The 17,549-nt window shown below is 42.7% G+C and overlaps 1 protein-coding gene across 1 annotated transcript in view; it reads right to left on the bottom strand.

Moving 5' to 3' along the window:
* Window positions 1-8,473: 8,473 nt before the first annotated feature.
* The window catches only part of LOC144711871 (Tetratricopeptide repeat (TPR)-like superfamily protein), a 57,682-nt gene continuing 48,606 nt past the window's right edge, over window positions 8,474-17,549 (bottom strand). The window contains exons 27-28 of the mRNA XM_078585989.1: window positions 9,314-9,417; window positions 8,474-9,225 (exon numbers count right to left, since the gene is read on the bottom strand). Of these exons, the coding sequence (XP_078442115.1) occupies window positions 8,655-9,225; window positions 9,314-9,417 (675 nt within the window). The 3' untranslated portion in view covers window positions 8,474-8,654. The remainder of the gene's footprint in view (window positions 9,226-9,313; window positions 9,418-17,549) is intronic.

Genomic DNA, 17,549 nt, shown 5'->3' with positions numbered 1-17,549 from the left:
TTAATAACTCTAATGGATAAATGACCTGTATTCACCACCTTAATGAGATTATATCAACATATATATTAAATTAATCAATGATCACACGGATGGGACAAAGATTGTGCGCCCCTTCCCATTTCAGGCTCTCTTGGATGATTTCATGAAAATCCAACAAATTTCATAATGGTCTCTCTCCCAAGAAATGTTTCATAAATGTTGATGAACTTACATTATATCCACCAACATGGAAATTCATATGTGTGACACCCTCTAGGCCCATGTATCAGTCTAGCTAGTGAAGTTAATGTCCCAGTAACCTTTATTAGTCGATCTTTTTAACTAAGGATATACATATTAATCAATATACATATTAATTAATCAATGGTGGATTTAACCCTAGTTTATGGACTCAGTTCCTACATATTAAAATAATTCCAAACTACATCTCGTGCTCCAAAGGTGCAAAGGAGTATCTCATTTCCCCCATGGACCTCTACCATGTATGCACAAACACTTCATCTGTGAAAGGCTCCTAAAATGAATTAAGGTATGGTTAACTCTCACTCCGTGGTCAATAATTTTAGTTATCAAGCCTAAAATGGTTAAATCTATTTCTATAGAGATATTTTTGTTTCAAATTATTTAAAAGAAATTTTATGATACCAAAATTGTCAATAAATTATTATTTGAGTTGAAATATATATTTTTTATATTTTATTCATGAATTTTATATAAGGATTCTCCACTAGCATTTATCCAACTTGTCACATGTCAGATTTTGATCGAATGCACCGAATCATCACTCCCCACAATGATTAACACATCTAAGAATTGTAAAAATATGGTCTCACAAATCCTGATCCCATAATGTTGAATGAAAGACTCACATCTTTTTATTTTTTATTGGTAGGGTGATGAGAAGAAATAGAAAGAAGAGCATATTAAAAATCACAGTAAATATGGTCATTGAAACTGAAGAAGAAGAACATGTGTCAGGTGTAAAAAAATTTACGATTTTAGATGCATTGAATTCTATACCAGTTTTCCACTAGGTAGCATCATATCATTGGGTAAAAACTAAAATGCTTCTTTGTGGCACCTGAATTGAAAATTTCATGAGAATTCATTGATCAAATACATATTTGGGAGGCAAGTCCCAAAATAATCAGAATTATTTCATATCGATGGAAAGAGGACTAAAAAATCACCCTATGAAAAAAATGTGATATTTGGTTAATGAGTGAGAAATCCATCGCTGAAGGTGATTACAAAAAATATTGGGAAATTTGAGGAAAAGAGTGATGATTTGATCAAAATCTCTATAATTATATATACTTAATGTAAATTGAGCTGATTTAAACTACAAAGCTAAAAAGAGCGCATACTTCATACACAAAATCCAAAATGCAGGCCTTAAATGAAGTTTAATATTTGTTTATCACCTTATTTTTTGGTTTTGGAGTACTCAGGAGAGTTGGCGACAATCCTTCATCTTATTATGATGGTTTGATGTAATTTTTACACAATAACAAGAGTGGCCAAGTATAAAGTCCAAACTCCTCCAGTTTTTACCAAAGAAACACGACTATTCACTCAATCGATGGAGGATTGCTTAAGTATCTTTAATGTGAAGAGATAAAAAATATTAAATAGATTCATGTGAACGTGAGAGATCTCAGTTGTCCATTTATTTTAATAAAATTGGACTGTCAAGATGATGCTATGTGGTACCTATTGGCATGTGGGGCTATGGTTTTGATGCATGAAACTAATTTTCATCAGCAGAATCATTAGATCATTTCATAAATGATGTCCAAAAAATGCAGTGCATTGTGTACCTTTGCGCAAACTGTTTCCACACTTGACTCGCTTTAAGGGAAATTTTCTTCAAGCCGATCAAATGTTCGACCCCCAGTGGTATCGACGCGACTAGAAGGTTGTTAGATCTCCTCTCCTACTTCACTCCTTGAAGATCTTGTGATTCTTTTCACCATCATTTTAACTTGTGGAATGAGTGGATAAGGTAGAGAAAGAATAAAGGGGAAGCAGGTCTGGGTGACTTAGGCATCTAAAATGGGTGCCTCTCTTATTTTGTTTCATAAAGCATTTTTCATAATAACCCTCAAAATAAAGTATATCATCTAATGTCCTTTTAGTCTTATGCATGTTACTCTCTAGACCCAAATGTCGTTCTAGTTAATAACTTTAAAGTCCAATAACATTTATTGACCAACATTAATAATTAACTTTATCAATACACAGATTAATTAACTAATGATCAATTTAACCCAATTGATAGGTTAAGTATCAAGCTTGTGGGGTGGCAAGCTATACCTCGTGCTCTAAAACATATATTTTAGTCTTTTTACTCGCTTATGGAACGTCGTCCGTCATCGGTTACCATACATGTATAATCCTTCATCTGTGCGAGACTCATGTATGACTTAGGTTAGGTTGTTCTTCAGACCCTAATCTGTCATTTAGTTAGTACTAATGAGTAACGGGCATCATTGGAGAATGTTTTTACCAATATCCTCACTACCCTGGTGAATGATTTAGCTGCATCATCTTTCTTTGAGTCAAATATCTATTGATAAATTCTTGTTACCCTTACCTTGCCATGTCCTTGGAGGCTTGCAGTCCCCCTTTGCCAAAATCCATCCTCTGGCCGATAGAATCAATGACTAATGGGACAGATGGACACATCAGCCCTTGGCCATTGGATCTTGTTTAAGGAGAGGTTAACAGGTGCACCACTACCACATCAACCACTCCATCAACCTTTCTTCTTCTTGATTCATCCATCTAGGGGCTCTATCGTCCCTGTCAACAGCGGGTGACCAACCAATCAAGAGCTTGCAAGAGAAGTAAATATTAATGAAATTGTACAACCAAAGATTGTACGACTGAGACAATATTGGCACATCTTAAAGAGGCATGATATAATGCATGCCTCGGGGTCAGGTCAATGGGATATTCCATTGATATAATGTAGAAATGAAGTAAAATTCTAGAGAGATATTCCATATCAAAAAAAAAAAAAAATTATATATAAGTCCTAAGTTGGATTATGAAACAAATTAAATAACTTCTTCCATGCACGTGTGCCGACTATCTCTATGTTGGGCCTCTTGACTATGGGACCTCCTTTACAGGACATGTGGAGGTCAATGGGATACTTGTGCTCATCTTGTTGGTTACTGCTACCTTATGTCGGACGTCGTCGGGGACGTCGTCCGGTCGACACCGAATATGATGGTTCAGTACCGATAAGTGATGGTGGTATTGAACGTCGATGGTATCATCGTTCGACGGATCAAAATCCTAACCAGTCAATGTAACTACAATGCAATTAATGCCCTACGTGTCGTACATGCAGGCTCCGACTCGAGGGAGGCGCCCAGCTCCAAGCTTGGATGGGTCGCTGGGTGATGGCGACGGTGGCCTCTCGAACCTCATCGGAGTGACAAAGGCGTCTACGGTCGAACAGAATCTATCCGTAGGGCTCGCATGTAACGAACGGTCTTGTCCGTATCGGTAAGACACCCACAGAGTCGTAGTTTCTCTCAATTTGCCCCTCTCACCTACCTAGCCCAAGTGCGGTGGAATCGAGACAAAAATATACTACAAAAGGTAAATAAACGAGAGATGAGAGCGTATGGCGTACCTCGTTGGCGTGGCCCGTGGGGCAGAATTACGTCGACGTTAGCGGCGATTCAGAGCGGGTGGGCCGGAGAGACACCGGAGAGCAGACGGTGGCTTGACGAGCAAAGGTGATGCTGGAGCTCCGATAAAGGGTTGGAGAAAGAGAGTGCGGGGAGTCTGCGGTGGGGCCGGCTCAAGCATAAGGCAATGGGAACGCGAGCAGCGGCGATATTTTATACGGGCAATACGCAGATGGTTCCAAGTGGCACCAAAGAATGTGGCATCGCCAAACATGCCGGGCCAAACGCGAGCCGGAGGTCCTCAGTGCCCTCAAACGGTGCAGCAATTAGCAAGTTGAGGATGCAAGAGAACTGTCAGTTTTGGCTTCCATGGATTAGCCCTCTACCCGCTGCATCAAACACACGGTCAAACGGGCAGGGAAGAGGGGAACTACCGTCAGCGTAACCACATGTATTGTGGGAACGTTCTGGCCGAACAGTTGACCTCCCACTCGTTGGCGGTGGGGTCGATTTCACAGTTGCGGAGCTTCCGTTCCCCGTCCGGGCAATTTGCCGTCTGAGTATTCCCAAAGTGTGAGAATTTCCGGCAAGATGGCAGAAATTCTAAGTCGCGTGAGAACTTCCTGGAACGACAGAAGGGCCGTTTCAATCGAGCAAGAAGGCGGGAGAGGAATCTCTTTGCCAGATGCGCAGGAATCTCTTTGTCTTTGGAATCAGCCGATGGCATTTTCCTACAGTGGTGAAATTCTGGTCAGATGGAGACTCACAATTCCCCTCCTTTCTTCTCCTCCACGCTCTCTTCTTCCTTCCTCTCTGTTCTTCTCCTGTGCGAGGAAGGGAAACCAAAAAAAAACGATACAAATTCCTTTTCCTTTGTTCTTCTTGGTCTGATTCATTTAGGACGCCCCCTCTTCCCTTATGAAGGGGAGAGGAAATGGGCCCCCAAATTGGGTCAACCAAATGGATGAAAAGGGGTCCATTAAGGGGGCCCTTATATAATGTGCCCCCTCATTACATGATAAAAGGGGGAATTTAAAACAAAATAAAAAGAAAGGAAACAAGAGATAAGGCACACGGAAGGGGTCCAAAATGGCTAAGGACCCTTCCCATGTCGACGTACAGAACGCGTCACAAACGCGACGTAAACACAACGACGAGACGAGAGAAACACGAAACACGAGAAAAAATGACGAAAAAATAAAACGCGATAAATTGAGCGATTTCACCTGATCTTCGACGGCGGTGGCGGGCGGCGCGGATGACGTCGTCGACAATCTTCCATGGCGTGCGCCATCACTACCCCTTGCACACTGGTACTTTCAAGATGTGGCATAGCTTGAGAGCTACTCTGCTTAGCTCAGCCGCTGACACTCACCTGAAATTTTTTTTTTCTTCCTTTATCTCCCTTTTATTTATTAAAATTTAAATTAAGCCCTGAAAAAATGAAACCTATTATACATAATAATGTGAACAAATTTTTTGGTGGAAAATAAGTGGGCTTGTTAACTATGTAAAAATAATTACAAAATTTTTAATTTTGAAAAATGGTCCAATTAAAATTTATGCATTAATTGGACCCTTTTAAATACCTGTGTCCTCTTGATAAACCAGAACTTGGGTAAGAAATATTGTTTAAGCCTTTGATTTATGCAAAAAAATATTTATATACTTTTCCTTAGTAAGATGTAAGGGTAGAATACATAAAGACCACATTATGAGAGAGTGAATGTTCGGTATAATGTAATTAAGAAGATTTTTAGAAGTAATATCATTTTTTGGTTTTAATTTTTTTTCTATTAATAAATTAACAATAATGAAATAAAATTACTTAAGAAAAACTGAATAAAATATACATATTAATGATTTTTGGGATTTTTTAGAGCAAACAAATATCTCAATAAATTGAATACCCATGGTCAGTGTGCCAATGATGCAATTTATGGGTTACTCTGACAGAGGCAGAATTTGTAGGTGGCGGCATACTAGGAATTGATAGTATTGGGCAGTAGCATGTGGTGTACTAAATGACATTTGTTGTAGGAGGATTTTTTGCATGTTTGGTGCCGCTGGAAAGCTTATTTTCTAGGTTATCCATTGGAATGCTTATCTAGAGAAAATTTTGAGAAAATTCAAATTAAAATGCTATAGATCACACAATCTCATTCTCGATTTCCCTGGGCGGAGTGATACTCCAAAAATCTTGATCATCCTTGAACTCTCTCTCTCTCTCTCTCTCTCTCTCTCCCAAAGTTGTATAAAAGGAATTTATCAAAGAAATATTATGAACCAGATCACCAACAACAAGTTGTAAGAAGAAATCCAAGAAGGGATACAAAGATGGTGGAAAAGAATTTAAATATAAGTGCCCTAAGTGTCCTAGGCTTTGGATATAACTCCATGAGTATGGAAGGTAAGACTACTTGATTTGTAGGTTAGATCCACATTCCTTCCATCCTGGGTTTAAGGAAGAACTTTGAAATTCAAAATTGTTTTTTAGTTTCACGATTCAAAATTGTAGTCTTTTATTTGACCTGGTTCTGAAAATTGCTTAAATGGGCTCCAAGAATGAACTTCTTGTGTATTGGGTTTCTTATATTGGTCAAGGATGTGGCTTGGGCTTCTCTATTTATCCCATTTTCATCCATACATATACCATTTAGTTTTATCTAACTCCTGAATTTAAAATAAATCTCCACAAAGATTTGATCACTAAAGTCATGGAGATTGGGCTTCTGTATTTTTAATCACTAAAGTCTATCTTCAACAATATTTCGTCACCAGAGAATGGCGAATATTACATGCCTTCCTTGGGATAGAGTTTTCTTCATTAGTCAACAAGTTAGCTCTATCTCAGAGGAAATATGACATTGATTGTCTTCATGAAATGGGGCTTGTTGGATGCAAACCCAATTTGTCATGAAGTTCTGGGGTAATGATTCACCACTCTTGTAGGAGAAAATTGATTATATATATTAATTACTATTGCTCATCCTGACCGTGAATACTGTTAGTGTTCCTGGCAAGTTTATGCATGAACCTTTCCTGACTCACTAGGAGAGTGGACTAGAGTCCTGGCAGATATTAAATAATTTTCACAGAAGGGGCTTATCTACAAGTGCCTTGGCTACCTAATTTTCCTCCTCAAACATTAGAAATATGGAGAAAGGAAGATGAGAGTTGATGACTGGCTACTGCACCAATGTTGGAGGCAATCTCATCACTTGGCGCTCCTGGAAGCAGAAAACTGTATCTTGCTCCACTGTTGAAACCAAATAACAGTCTATGGTTGACACAATTCATGATACAGTATGGCATTCTTCTCTTTTGGCGAATTTGGGTGTCAGCCCTCAGATAACTATGACATGCCTTTATTATAATCAAACCGCAATCTTTGTTGCCGAGATTCCCAATTTCAAGAGTAGACTAACCTTATTCAAATTTATGCAACTTGTTACTTCATCCAATAAACATGCAAACATCTTTGCCAAAAGCTTTGTTGGGGTCTCTTATGATGCCTTATATACTAATATGTGGTTGTTTGACCTTTATGCTCCAGCTTGAGGGGGAGTTTTCAAACATGCTCCTTGAGTAGGTCCATGAGGACCCACTATATATCTCTCTCTCCATTTAAACAAATGTACCTTACAAAATCTGAATTAGTGTTTCTGAAATTGAGTATTTCATAATTTTCATGATCTTTTAATCTTCAAGATTTTTTTACAGTGGATTAATATTTGCGTCACTGATTTAGTGTGAGAGGTGTTAATATAATCTTTTACCCACTTAGCACCTGATCCAAAAATCAGTTTTAAGGACTCAACTCTTCTTAAGAATAGACACAAATGCACACATCATGGCTTAACCCACTAAAGCCATTATCATTGAAAGTTCTTGCCTTCAATATTGTACTTATTTTTTATGTATATTCTCCATATATAAAGGAATGTTAGCGAATCAAAAGCCCAAGCTTAGCAAAGCAATGGTAACAAGTTGTGTGTAGAAATCTTTCATGAACATTGGGAACTTATGACTCGATGAAGTCATTCCAAGAAGTGAAATCAAATCTGTAACATGAAAAGTTTAGGATCTGTCCACTCATCACTGACTGTGATTTTGATGGAGTTTTGAAATTCATAACTATAAATTCCAATCTCGCATTAAGGATATCAAGAGACAATCGGAATGAATAAAACAATCAACAAGACTGGAAAACCAAACAAAGATTATCTTCTTTAAGCAAAAAAGTCACATTAGAGTTATTATTACATCCGTGGATTCTAATGAACATACACCAGAGATGTATGGAAACTTAAACATTATAAAGTAAATATTACTAAAGGTAGACTAAAGTGCAGCGAACAAGTCTAGCTGTAATCTGATAAAGGGCAACATGAGGCAATGCAGACTTTTGTTGAGGTAGGTGAAATTAACTCTTTATTGCTATGCAACTATGTGAAATCCCAAAACCATGAACCACAGAAGGAACTTACCGCAATAAGAGAGTACAAACAATTAACAATTTCACTGGTTATCAGGCTAAAATCTGAAATACAAGATCAACCGGATCTCAATCATAAAACATGTTTTTAAACAATAAAACATAGAGAAAGTTTAACACATTACCATGGTATTCTAAATGATAATCCCCTGAGGTTCTTCAATAAAAAGGACCTTATGCAAGGTCCATGGAACTCAACAGAGGTGCTTCAAACATGAGCGACTTATGTATGTCTCATCCTCGTGAAGTAACGGATTCTTCTACTCACGCAAGGAAATTTCTAAAAAGATAGAATCAGCTGAGTACGGAGTCAGAGCACAGGTGGACAGATCCGAATATTGTAACCAATGATTCATGGGTTGGCTGAATGTGATAGAGGTACAGAGCAAATAGGAAAACCAACAATCACAATAAATGGCAAAGATACGCCTTTTTCTAAAGTCACTATGTCTACTTAAACATAGGATGTATAATATTTACCAATGCTGGTATGGACACATGCAAATCCATCAACCGGTTGCTTGGCGTGCAGTCAGGAAAAAAGGGGAACCTCGGCTCATGCCTAACAAGTTACTCTTTGCATCAGCACCTTCAGCTTTTGTTTCTCCCATGTTCATGGACCAATGCAACTCCAAGTTCGAGAGGTCGAATAATCCAGCAGAGAAAATACAAACCCTCATCGGCACCTCAACAGTGGCCTTGGGCTCCAAAATCAGGCTACTGGAGGTCGATGTGCACCATGCAAAGGGTTGTCCATTGCTTCCGGATAGCGACAGCGACAAAGGAAGAGGTTTCTTAAGGCGGGCACTCTGTAGAGCAGAGCTGAGAACATCACTTGCCAGTGGAACATCTTGCCATCCTCCATGTCCATAATTAGAGAGAGCCAAGTCATCGGTTGATTCACCAGAGAGAGTTCTTGACAGTGGATGTTCAGGAACCACAATCTTCAAAGTCACGGTGGCTGGGGAGAAGTTGTGTAATGTCATCACAAGCTCAGTTTCATAGAAGGATGATGCAAAGTCGTGGCTTATGGAGGGAGGACCAGAAAGCTGCCACCATATTGGGCTCTTGCTCTCAAAGCTGAATAAAGCGTCAAAATCAGATTTCATTGCTGAAAAGTAATAAATAGAATTTAATGGCATAAGCAAAATTGGGGAAGTGTACTTACTTGCAGCGACAGAAATGATGAGAAAAAATCTGAGGAGTGTCATTTGGATGGCAGTCCGCAGCCTGTTGTGAGATTAAGATAACATCAGGAGCACTTGAAAATCCCTGATCCATAAAAAAAAAAACACGTTTAGTAGATGGAGAAACAAGACCCAACCAAGACACCAAAAGAGAAGAATATGTTAATAAAATAAACACCTACACTACGATGAAAACACGCAGCAAAAGATAGCACAGGTATGGCTTCATAAGCAGCCTAAAATTTTACAACCCATCCTGGCAGATTTTCCCTCAGACATGAAATGAACAACAATTCTGAATACCTCAGTTGTCAAAACAGACATCATTTCATTATTTAGGAACATGACGATCAGATAGATTGCAGCTTCATTCTGCCCAACTTGACCCACTTTCTTTGACATCTAACACTACGAGAAAGGTCTCACCATCAAAGAGGATATGTCCATCGTCCGTTCCACAGAGTGTTTTGTGAATCTCTTCATCAAGTACGGTAGTACTGCTTTGGCTATGAAATACAAGGGATCGATTCCCTTCTCTCAATCTAAGGGATAAGCTTGCACTGTAACCTTCCAAAGTCTCAAGCATTTTGACTCTGTCTCCAAATAAGGGTCAGAAATCCAAAATGTCTTCTGAAGCTAAAGCAAGAGACCTGGAGATCTGAAGGAGACATATTGTAGGCTCCATGGCCGACCTTCTCAGCATCAAAGTTATCTGATTACTCGATAGTCATATGAATATACTATGGAGAACATGACCATTCAGGGTAATTTGATTACTCATGGCCCTGTTATGTCTCATCCACATCCTCCACGCCATGGATTATTCGCTTAGATGCCACGGCACACATGACACCAAACCTCAACCTCCATATGATCTATGACCCATGCCCCCCCAAACGCAATGTATCCACCGTCTCAAGCGACTCCCTTGTCTTTGCTATTGTTGACAGCATGAAACTGTTATCCCGCACTGTATCTTGCCTCATGGTTAACCTAGTCCCCCTCTGCCAGTTAGTGAAGAACTTGGGAAATGACCACATCTTTACTGAAGATACTAATTCTTATCGTCACAAGGTCCTTGGATAGATAATTGAGCATACTAAAGCTGGTGGCTGCCTCTACTTCTTCATGATCCCGATCAAGTTCATGCTGTGGACATTCCCTCACCACTTCCTCCCTCAGCTTTTCCTTTGCTGCTTCCTTATATCTCCTTTTATGCTTAAAAAACTATGTTTTCCCATTAGTTTTTCAGGTTCAGGGCTAACACTCTTGTATGAGACTCTTGGCATATGGTTAAACAGAAGTGGAGTCCTTATCTGTCTTGTCTTGATCTTTCTCCCTTATGTCTCTTTTGGCAAGTCCAATTTTGGGTCCTGCACCCCCTTTCCAGTACTTCTGGTATCCTCTGGTTGTCTATTTTCACAGATGAAGTCACTTGCTTCTATTGGGCCTTTCTTCTTAAACATAATACATTTGTAATATGATCCAAACCCAGTTCGCCATTAAATGACTCTGGGCAAGTAATACTCATGATTATATCAATATCTTCACCTCCAAAATTTCCAAAGTCATGACATCATCCATGAAAGCGCTTGTCTCTACACACTAAAAAACAGCCTCACTGAACGTAAAATTGTATTATGTTTGATAACACTTTGAATCTTACATTTAAAAAAACCTGCCCAAACTGAGTGAGATTTCCCTGCTTCTGGTTTCACTTGATCCCCTATCTCCCATCAGCACCTACCTAATAGCCTCAGTCCTCGTGACAAGCCATCTCACCACTTTTCTTTAATCTAGTTCAATACAATTTCTTTGCTGCCTTTGACTAATGTTGACATTTCTACCACAACTCCAGATAAACTTGGTTCAAAAGGGCTCTGATGATGTGATTGTTGGCTACTCCTTCACCCAAAAAGGGTAATTCATCGCCCTTCCCCACAAATGTGATTGTTATTCAAGATGTTTTACTTTAATGAAGCTCATCCATATTTCCATGCTTCCTCCAACCCCTCATCCGCCTTACATTGTTTGACACCCGAGTCCCTTGACTTCATGCTTCCCACTTCACTGCCAACCATCCACCACCATGTTCTGGCCCTTTCTATCCTCCTCCTTTACTGGTATCTGCCAAAGGTTTTGCTGAAGTCTACACTTCATGGGTGACACTGCCTCTTGCACTGCCATGTCTGTCCGATTCATGACCCCTGTCTGAATGACCCCACCTGCCTCTAGGCTTGTTTGCACCTGAATCTGTCCAACCAACATCACTTCTCTCCATCATACTATACATGACTTAATATTTTAGCCACCATACACATCTCGTGTAATGTGGATGAGATATTGAACACTATGGACTGCTTTTTTTTTTAAAACAAAAAGGCGGTCATCAGAAAAGATCGGTAACCACCCGACGTATACATGTCTCGAGCCCTAAGGATCCTTTACATGAGTACTTCTCTTCATCCCCCTCCAACCCCGGCTCGGGGGAACCATGATGCCATGAGTCCCTCCCCCTCGTGGGTTAGCCCGTCCGTAGAGGCTGTTCCACCTCGAAATATCACTTCATTTCTGTGGTACCAAATTCCCCAAAGCACTGTCAGCGGTCTGCTCCCTCTTCATTTCGTCTGGATCCAGGTCTATGCATGGACTCCCAGAAGGCCTCTTCTGATGTCGTGTTCACCACCGCCTTTGTTCGAGTGGCCCAAAGCGTACAAGCAAAAGGGCACCCGAAAAATATATGGTTACAGTCCTCATCGCCTCCTGTGCACAGTACACATTCTGCGGGTGTGTCAGGGTTAGTGTTCGCCCGTCCCGATACCGGTACCGGATGACGGTATCAGGACGGATGCTGTATCGGATACCGGAAAGGGAATTTCCGGTATCCATTTTTTTCGATATCCATATATTGGATATCGGTTGCTACAGTGCCTATATCCGATATCGATATCCGTCTCGATGTCATCATCCGCCTCCGTCTCAGGGGGGGAGGATGACGATATCAGATATCAGTGTTGGATATCGGATTCCGATATCCAACTTAGAGGGGTTTTATAAAAATATATTTAATTCATTAGTAATGAGCGGTTGATGAATCAACTTGCGGAAGAGGGTATTTAGAGCTTTTTAATTTAAGTAGAGGCACAGTTAATATATACAAGTCGAACTTTCTTTTTTCTTCCATATGGGATAACAGCAGGATTCCGAGTTTAACAAACTCTGAATATTTTATCCCATATGGAAGAAAAAGAAATTTTGGGCTGCATTTATTAAACAAAGTACTAATATCATAAATATATATATACATAACCAGCTTACAACATAATAAATATTTATTAAAATATAGTTATTTCATTTAATAAATATTATACCTTGTTTAATATATACAGCGCACGATTTCGAATATCTTCCATATGGGATAACAGGATTCGAATTTTAATGTGAAACGAATCCTGTTATCCCATATGGAAGAAAATAAGAATATTACACTGTATATATTAATCGAGGTTGATAACATATTTTAATAAATCATTGGATGAGATGGATTGCATAATTTTTTTTTCAGTCGATACCGGATATCGGTATCAGGATACCGGTTCCGATATCCGGATATCAAAATACGATATCGGGTATCCGATATACGGATTGTCCTTACCCCTCCGATATCCGTCCTCGATATCCGCCTACACCTAACGGACGGATATCTCGATATCCGATATCAGACACCGTCCCGGTTTTTTCCGGATATCGGATATCGGTTGTCTGATACCAGATATCGGACAGATATCGGTTGGACAAACACTAGTCAGGGTACATCTTTTTACGGAAACCTCGGGTCGCCAATCTCTTACGGAGTAGGAGCCACCCAAAGGTCTTCAATTCCAAAGGAACCTTTAGACGCCATATCATTCGGCATGTGCGGGCAGTCTCTAAGTTTTCTGTGTTTCCCTGGTGAATCTCCACGTACGCTTTCCGCACTTTAAAAGGGGCTTTAGTCCAGTCCCAACCATTCTTTATGTCGGTCTGGGGCAAAGCTGTACGATAGGGGGCCCACAAACCTCGGGTTCCATGTCAGGTCTGGGGCGAAGCTGTACTCTTCTGTCTGATAGGGCGCCCACAAACCTCGGGTTCCATGTGCCGCCCCAACACTCCCCCACTGTGATCTCGGGGTGTTGTGCTAGCGCAAATAGCCACGGGAGTGCTACTCGCAGGGGGCCACGTGACGACCAGTGGTCTGTCCAGGAGCAAAATAGAGAGTCGTCGCCTAGTCGGGCTGAGTAGAACCCCTGAACTTTGGGCAAGATTTATCCGAGGCCTGGCTAGAATGGTGACGCCCCCCTGACTTGAACTGTTTTCTCTTCCCAGTTTAAGCCCTCGCCGTAGTTGTCTCTCAAGACTTGAATGACTTGGTCCTTGCATGGTTGCATGATCCTTGTTACCCAATTCGCTAATAGGGCCGTATTCATGCTTTGGATGTGCAGCACACCCAGTCCTCCAAGCTTGAGGGGTTTGTAGATGGTATTCCATGCAACCAGTGCTAGTCCTCAGCTCTGGTCGTTTCCGGGTCTCTCCATAAAAAAACGTCTCATCAAGTCCTCCAGTCTCTGACTAATCCCGGCTGGCAGCTTGTACACTGAAAGATGGAAGATGGGAAAAACTGATAGTATTGACCTCAGGAGCACCAGCCGACCACCTCTGGATAGCACTTTAGCTTGCCATCCTTTCAGCCATTGCTTGACCTTCTCTATCACCGGCTGCCAATCCGCCTTAGTCATCCGCCCTCGGGTCAATGGCAGTCCCAAATATCTCATAAGAAGGCTGCCAATCGTTGTGCCTAATGCCTCAGCGCATTGTGTCACTTCCTCTTGGGGAAGATTAGAACTCACAAATGCTGATTTGTCCCGATTTATACGCAGGCTCGAGAAGTCTGCAAACAAATCGAGTAACGTGGACAAATTTTTTCCTCTTCCAACGAGCCTTTGATAAAGAAAATGGTATCATCCGCGTACTGCCGTAGCGGTATTCCCTCAGGGTGGCTCTGCATTTGGTAACCCCTCAAGAGACTGTGTGCAGGCCAGTTTGGTGCATGTGGCTAATGCGTCTACTGCTAGTACGAATAGTAGTTGTGCGAGCGTACATTCTTGCCTCACTCCCCTTTGCCGTTGTGTATGTTCGCCCTCCGGTCTCCCATTCACCAACACTGAGAAGGAATGTGTTGTGATGCATCTTTTCATCCGCGTGATCCATTCTTCAGGAAAACCCTTCCTTTTATGCTTTGCCCAAAGGAAACCCCAGTCAGGTGTGTCATATGCCTTGGCGAAATCTACCTTCCACATGAAGCCTTTGGTTTTGTGTCTTTTCAAAGCCGCTAAAATCTCACCTGCTGCAACACAACTGTCAACCATCTGACGCCCTGGGATGAACGCTGACTAGGAGGATCTTACGAGTTATCCGATCGCCCCTCTCAGTCTGTTAACCAAGACCTTTGCGATGATTAGGTAGATGGAGTTGGCCAGAGAAATTGGGCGGAAATCTTCAGTTCTTTCGGCGCCTTGCTACTTGGGTATAAGGATCAGGTAGGCACTGTTTAGTCTCTCCATGCTGCTCGTCCCTTGGCGGAATTCCTCAAGCGTGGTCATCATGTCTGGGCATACCAGCTCCCAGAATTCTCTGTAGAAGAAGACTGGCATGCCATCTGGACTTGGCGTTGCTTCGCCATTGAGACCTTTTATTGCCTCCTTGACCTCTTCCTCCGAGAAGGGACAAATTAGTTCCAATTTGCGTGAGGGGTCCAGTAGTTGAGCCCCCCTACCACACCACGTCCACATATTGCGTCTGCCCTTCTTATAGAAGGCTCGAAAATGGTCTGCAACTGCGTTTCCCACGGGTTGCGCTCCAACGTGCTCTTGGCCTCCCACGGTCACTCTCCATATACTGTTTGTCCAAGGTCTCCCGTTTGTGGCTAGGTGAAAAAATCTCGTATTCCCATCTCCAACCTGTAGCCACAGCTGCCTGGATCTGTCTCCAGTCCATCTCAAGCTTCTTGTCTTCCGCAGCTACCACCTCCCTCCACTTCCTTCGCTCAACTGTTTCCTCTTCTTCCAGGGATTGTGTGTCTTCTAAGTCGTCCAAACATTTGATTTTGCTCGGGGCCTCGTTTCTGGTCATCTTTCTCTGCCCGTGCACTCACTTCCAAAACTCCACCAAGTGGCAATGCCACTTGTCTTTCACCTCTTCTTTGAAGCCCACCTCGTGTAGCCATGATTTTTCCACCTTGAGATAAGTGGGTCTCATGGTCTTCTCGGTGACCCATGATATTGGTGTATGATCGGACAAGGGCCGGGGAAGTGATCTCACATCTGCTAGAGGGAAGCGCTTTGTGAGCTCCACTGAGCATAGAAACGTGTCTCGACGCGACATTCTGTTGCATCCCATTGTGCCTCCATGTATATATGCAATCGGTGGGGCCCATTCCTTGTAGTGATGTCTCTGCGATGAAAGCCCAAAAGTCCTCTGAGTCAGCGTCTTGCCCTCCGGCTTCATTTGGTCTGTCCCTTGTCTCTAGTGTCACGTTGAAATCTCCCCCCGCTGAATGTGTTTTTTAGTTTGACCAGCTCTCTCCATAAGCCTCTTCTTCTCTGGATATTGGCTGGGCCGTATATCGAGGCTATGACCATTTCAAAATTGTCGCTCAGACACTTCAATTTGGTTGCTGCTGCAAATTGTCCTGTCCATGTTGTCACTTTTGAGCACATGGCCTCATTCCATGCAACCAGTACTCCACCGGACCGTCCAACCGCATTGACCACTAGGAACCCCTCCAGGAAACCTCTGCCCACTTCATTCCACTCCTTAGCCTCGCAACGTTCTAGCATGGTTTCCTGTAAGCATACCACTGTGGCCCTCCATTCTCTCAGGTAGCCTCCCACTACTCGACGTCTCCCGTCGTCCCAGAGGCCTCGAAACTTCCATGATATGCACTTCATATTAGACTTTTTTGACCCCCTCCGTCGCCCGGAGTCAGCTTCAGCCCCACCGTTGGCGCTATTAGTGTGGCACGAGGGGGTCATAATCGACTCCCCATCGGCAGCTTTTTTTTCTCTGCGGCCTCCGTTTCCCTGCAACTGGATGACCCCATGATCTCCTTGCCTTTTCCCCATTCCGCGTTGTCTCCCTTCCCTCCTCGTTCATTTTTAATGTTGCTCCTGGTCATAAGCTCCGCCGCGAGCAGCACTCGGTCGCTTTTACCTGCCTTGGTCCACGCGATGATTCTCTTATCGTGGTGAATGCCGAGCTTCTTGTGCTTATAGACGAGGCTATCCGGGCCTTTCTCTCCCTTTTTTACTTAGCCTCCGGTGGCTGCCGGTTTAAGCTGCTGCAGCCTGCTCTCTCGGGTCCTTCTCCTGTCATATCCTCTTCCGGAGGGGGTAACCCTTCCGCACTAGTGCAGCCTTCCTCGTGTCTTTCCACTGCCTCTTCTGCGTGGGTCATCGTGTCCTGGCACTTGGGCTCGTCAGCCCTCCTTGTCTCGGTTGGTGGTGTCTCCACCGCACCCTGGGGCTCAAGCCTCCGGTGCCTGTGAGCAGTGATGTGGGGACGAGTTGTGTCGCCGCCACCCCGTCGATTCTCATCCATTAGGTTGTATTCCATCCCCACGAAGGCGACAGATTTAAGGTGTCCCGGGTTGACTTCGACCTCCTTCGCGCTGGACGTTTCTCCTTCAAGAGGGGGGGCTTTCGGATGCATTATGGTCTTCCCGTCCGTTGGTCTCTCTGTCGACGGTGGCAGAGATGGCAGTATCGTGGCAATTCTGATTTTGAAGATGCCATCCCGGCCCCATAGGTTTAGGATAGGTGCTGGGGATGCTGCGTGTGTCCCTTCCACCTCTAGAATCACAATGTTTGGGTAGCCTGTCTCCAAACCATCAGATATAATGCGTCTCAGGATGCCCAGGGGTCGGACCAGCGCCTCTAGTGCCTGCCCTATCCGATGACCCATAGGGATGCCTCAGGCTTCGATAATATTACGTGAATAGGTATCATGGATGATCCGTCACCTGGCAGTACCTGACGCCATTTCAGCCGTCCACCTCTGGCTTCCTGCTCCCAGCCTATCGCATTGATGCAGGCTGCCGTGGGGACCCCCCGTAGAAAGAAATGGCCACAGTCGAGGAGCCATACTTCAATTTTATCTAGGGCTGGAAATTTTTCCAGGAGT

Source organism: Wolffia australiana, chromosome 14, assembly GCF_029677425.1.
Source record: "Wolffia australiana isolate 7733 chromosome 14, ASM2967742v1".
NCBI lineage: Eukaryota > Viridiplantae > Streptophyta > Magnoliopsida > Alismatales > Araceae > Wolffia > Wolffia australiana.
The sequence above is the reverse complement of the archived record's forward strand: the minus strand, read 5'-3'. Positions and strand labels throughout refer to the sequence as shown.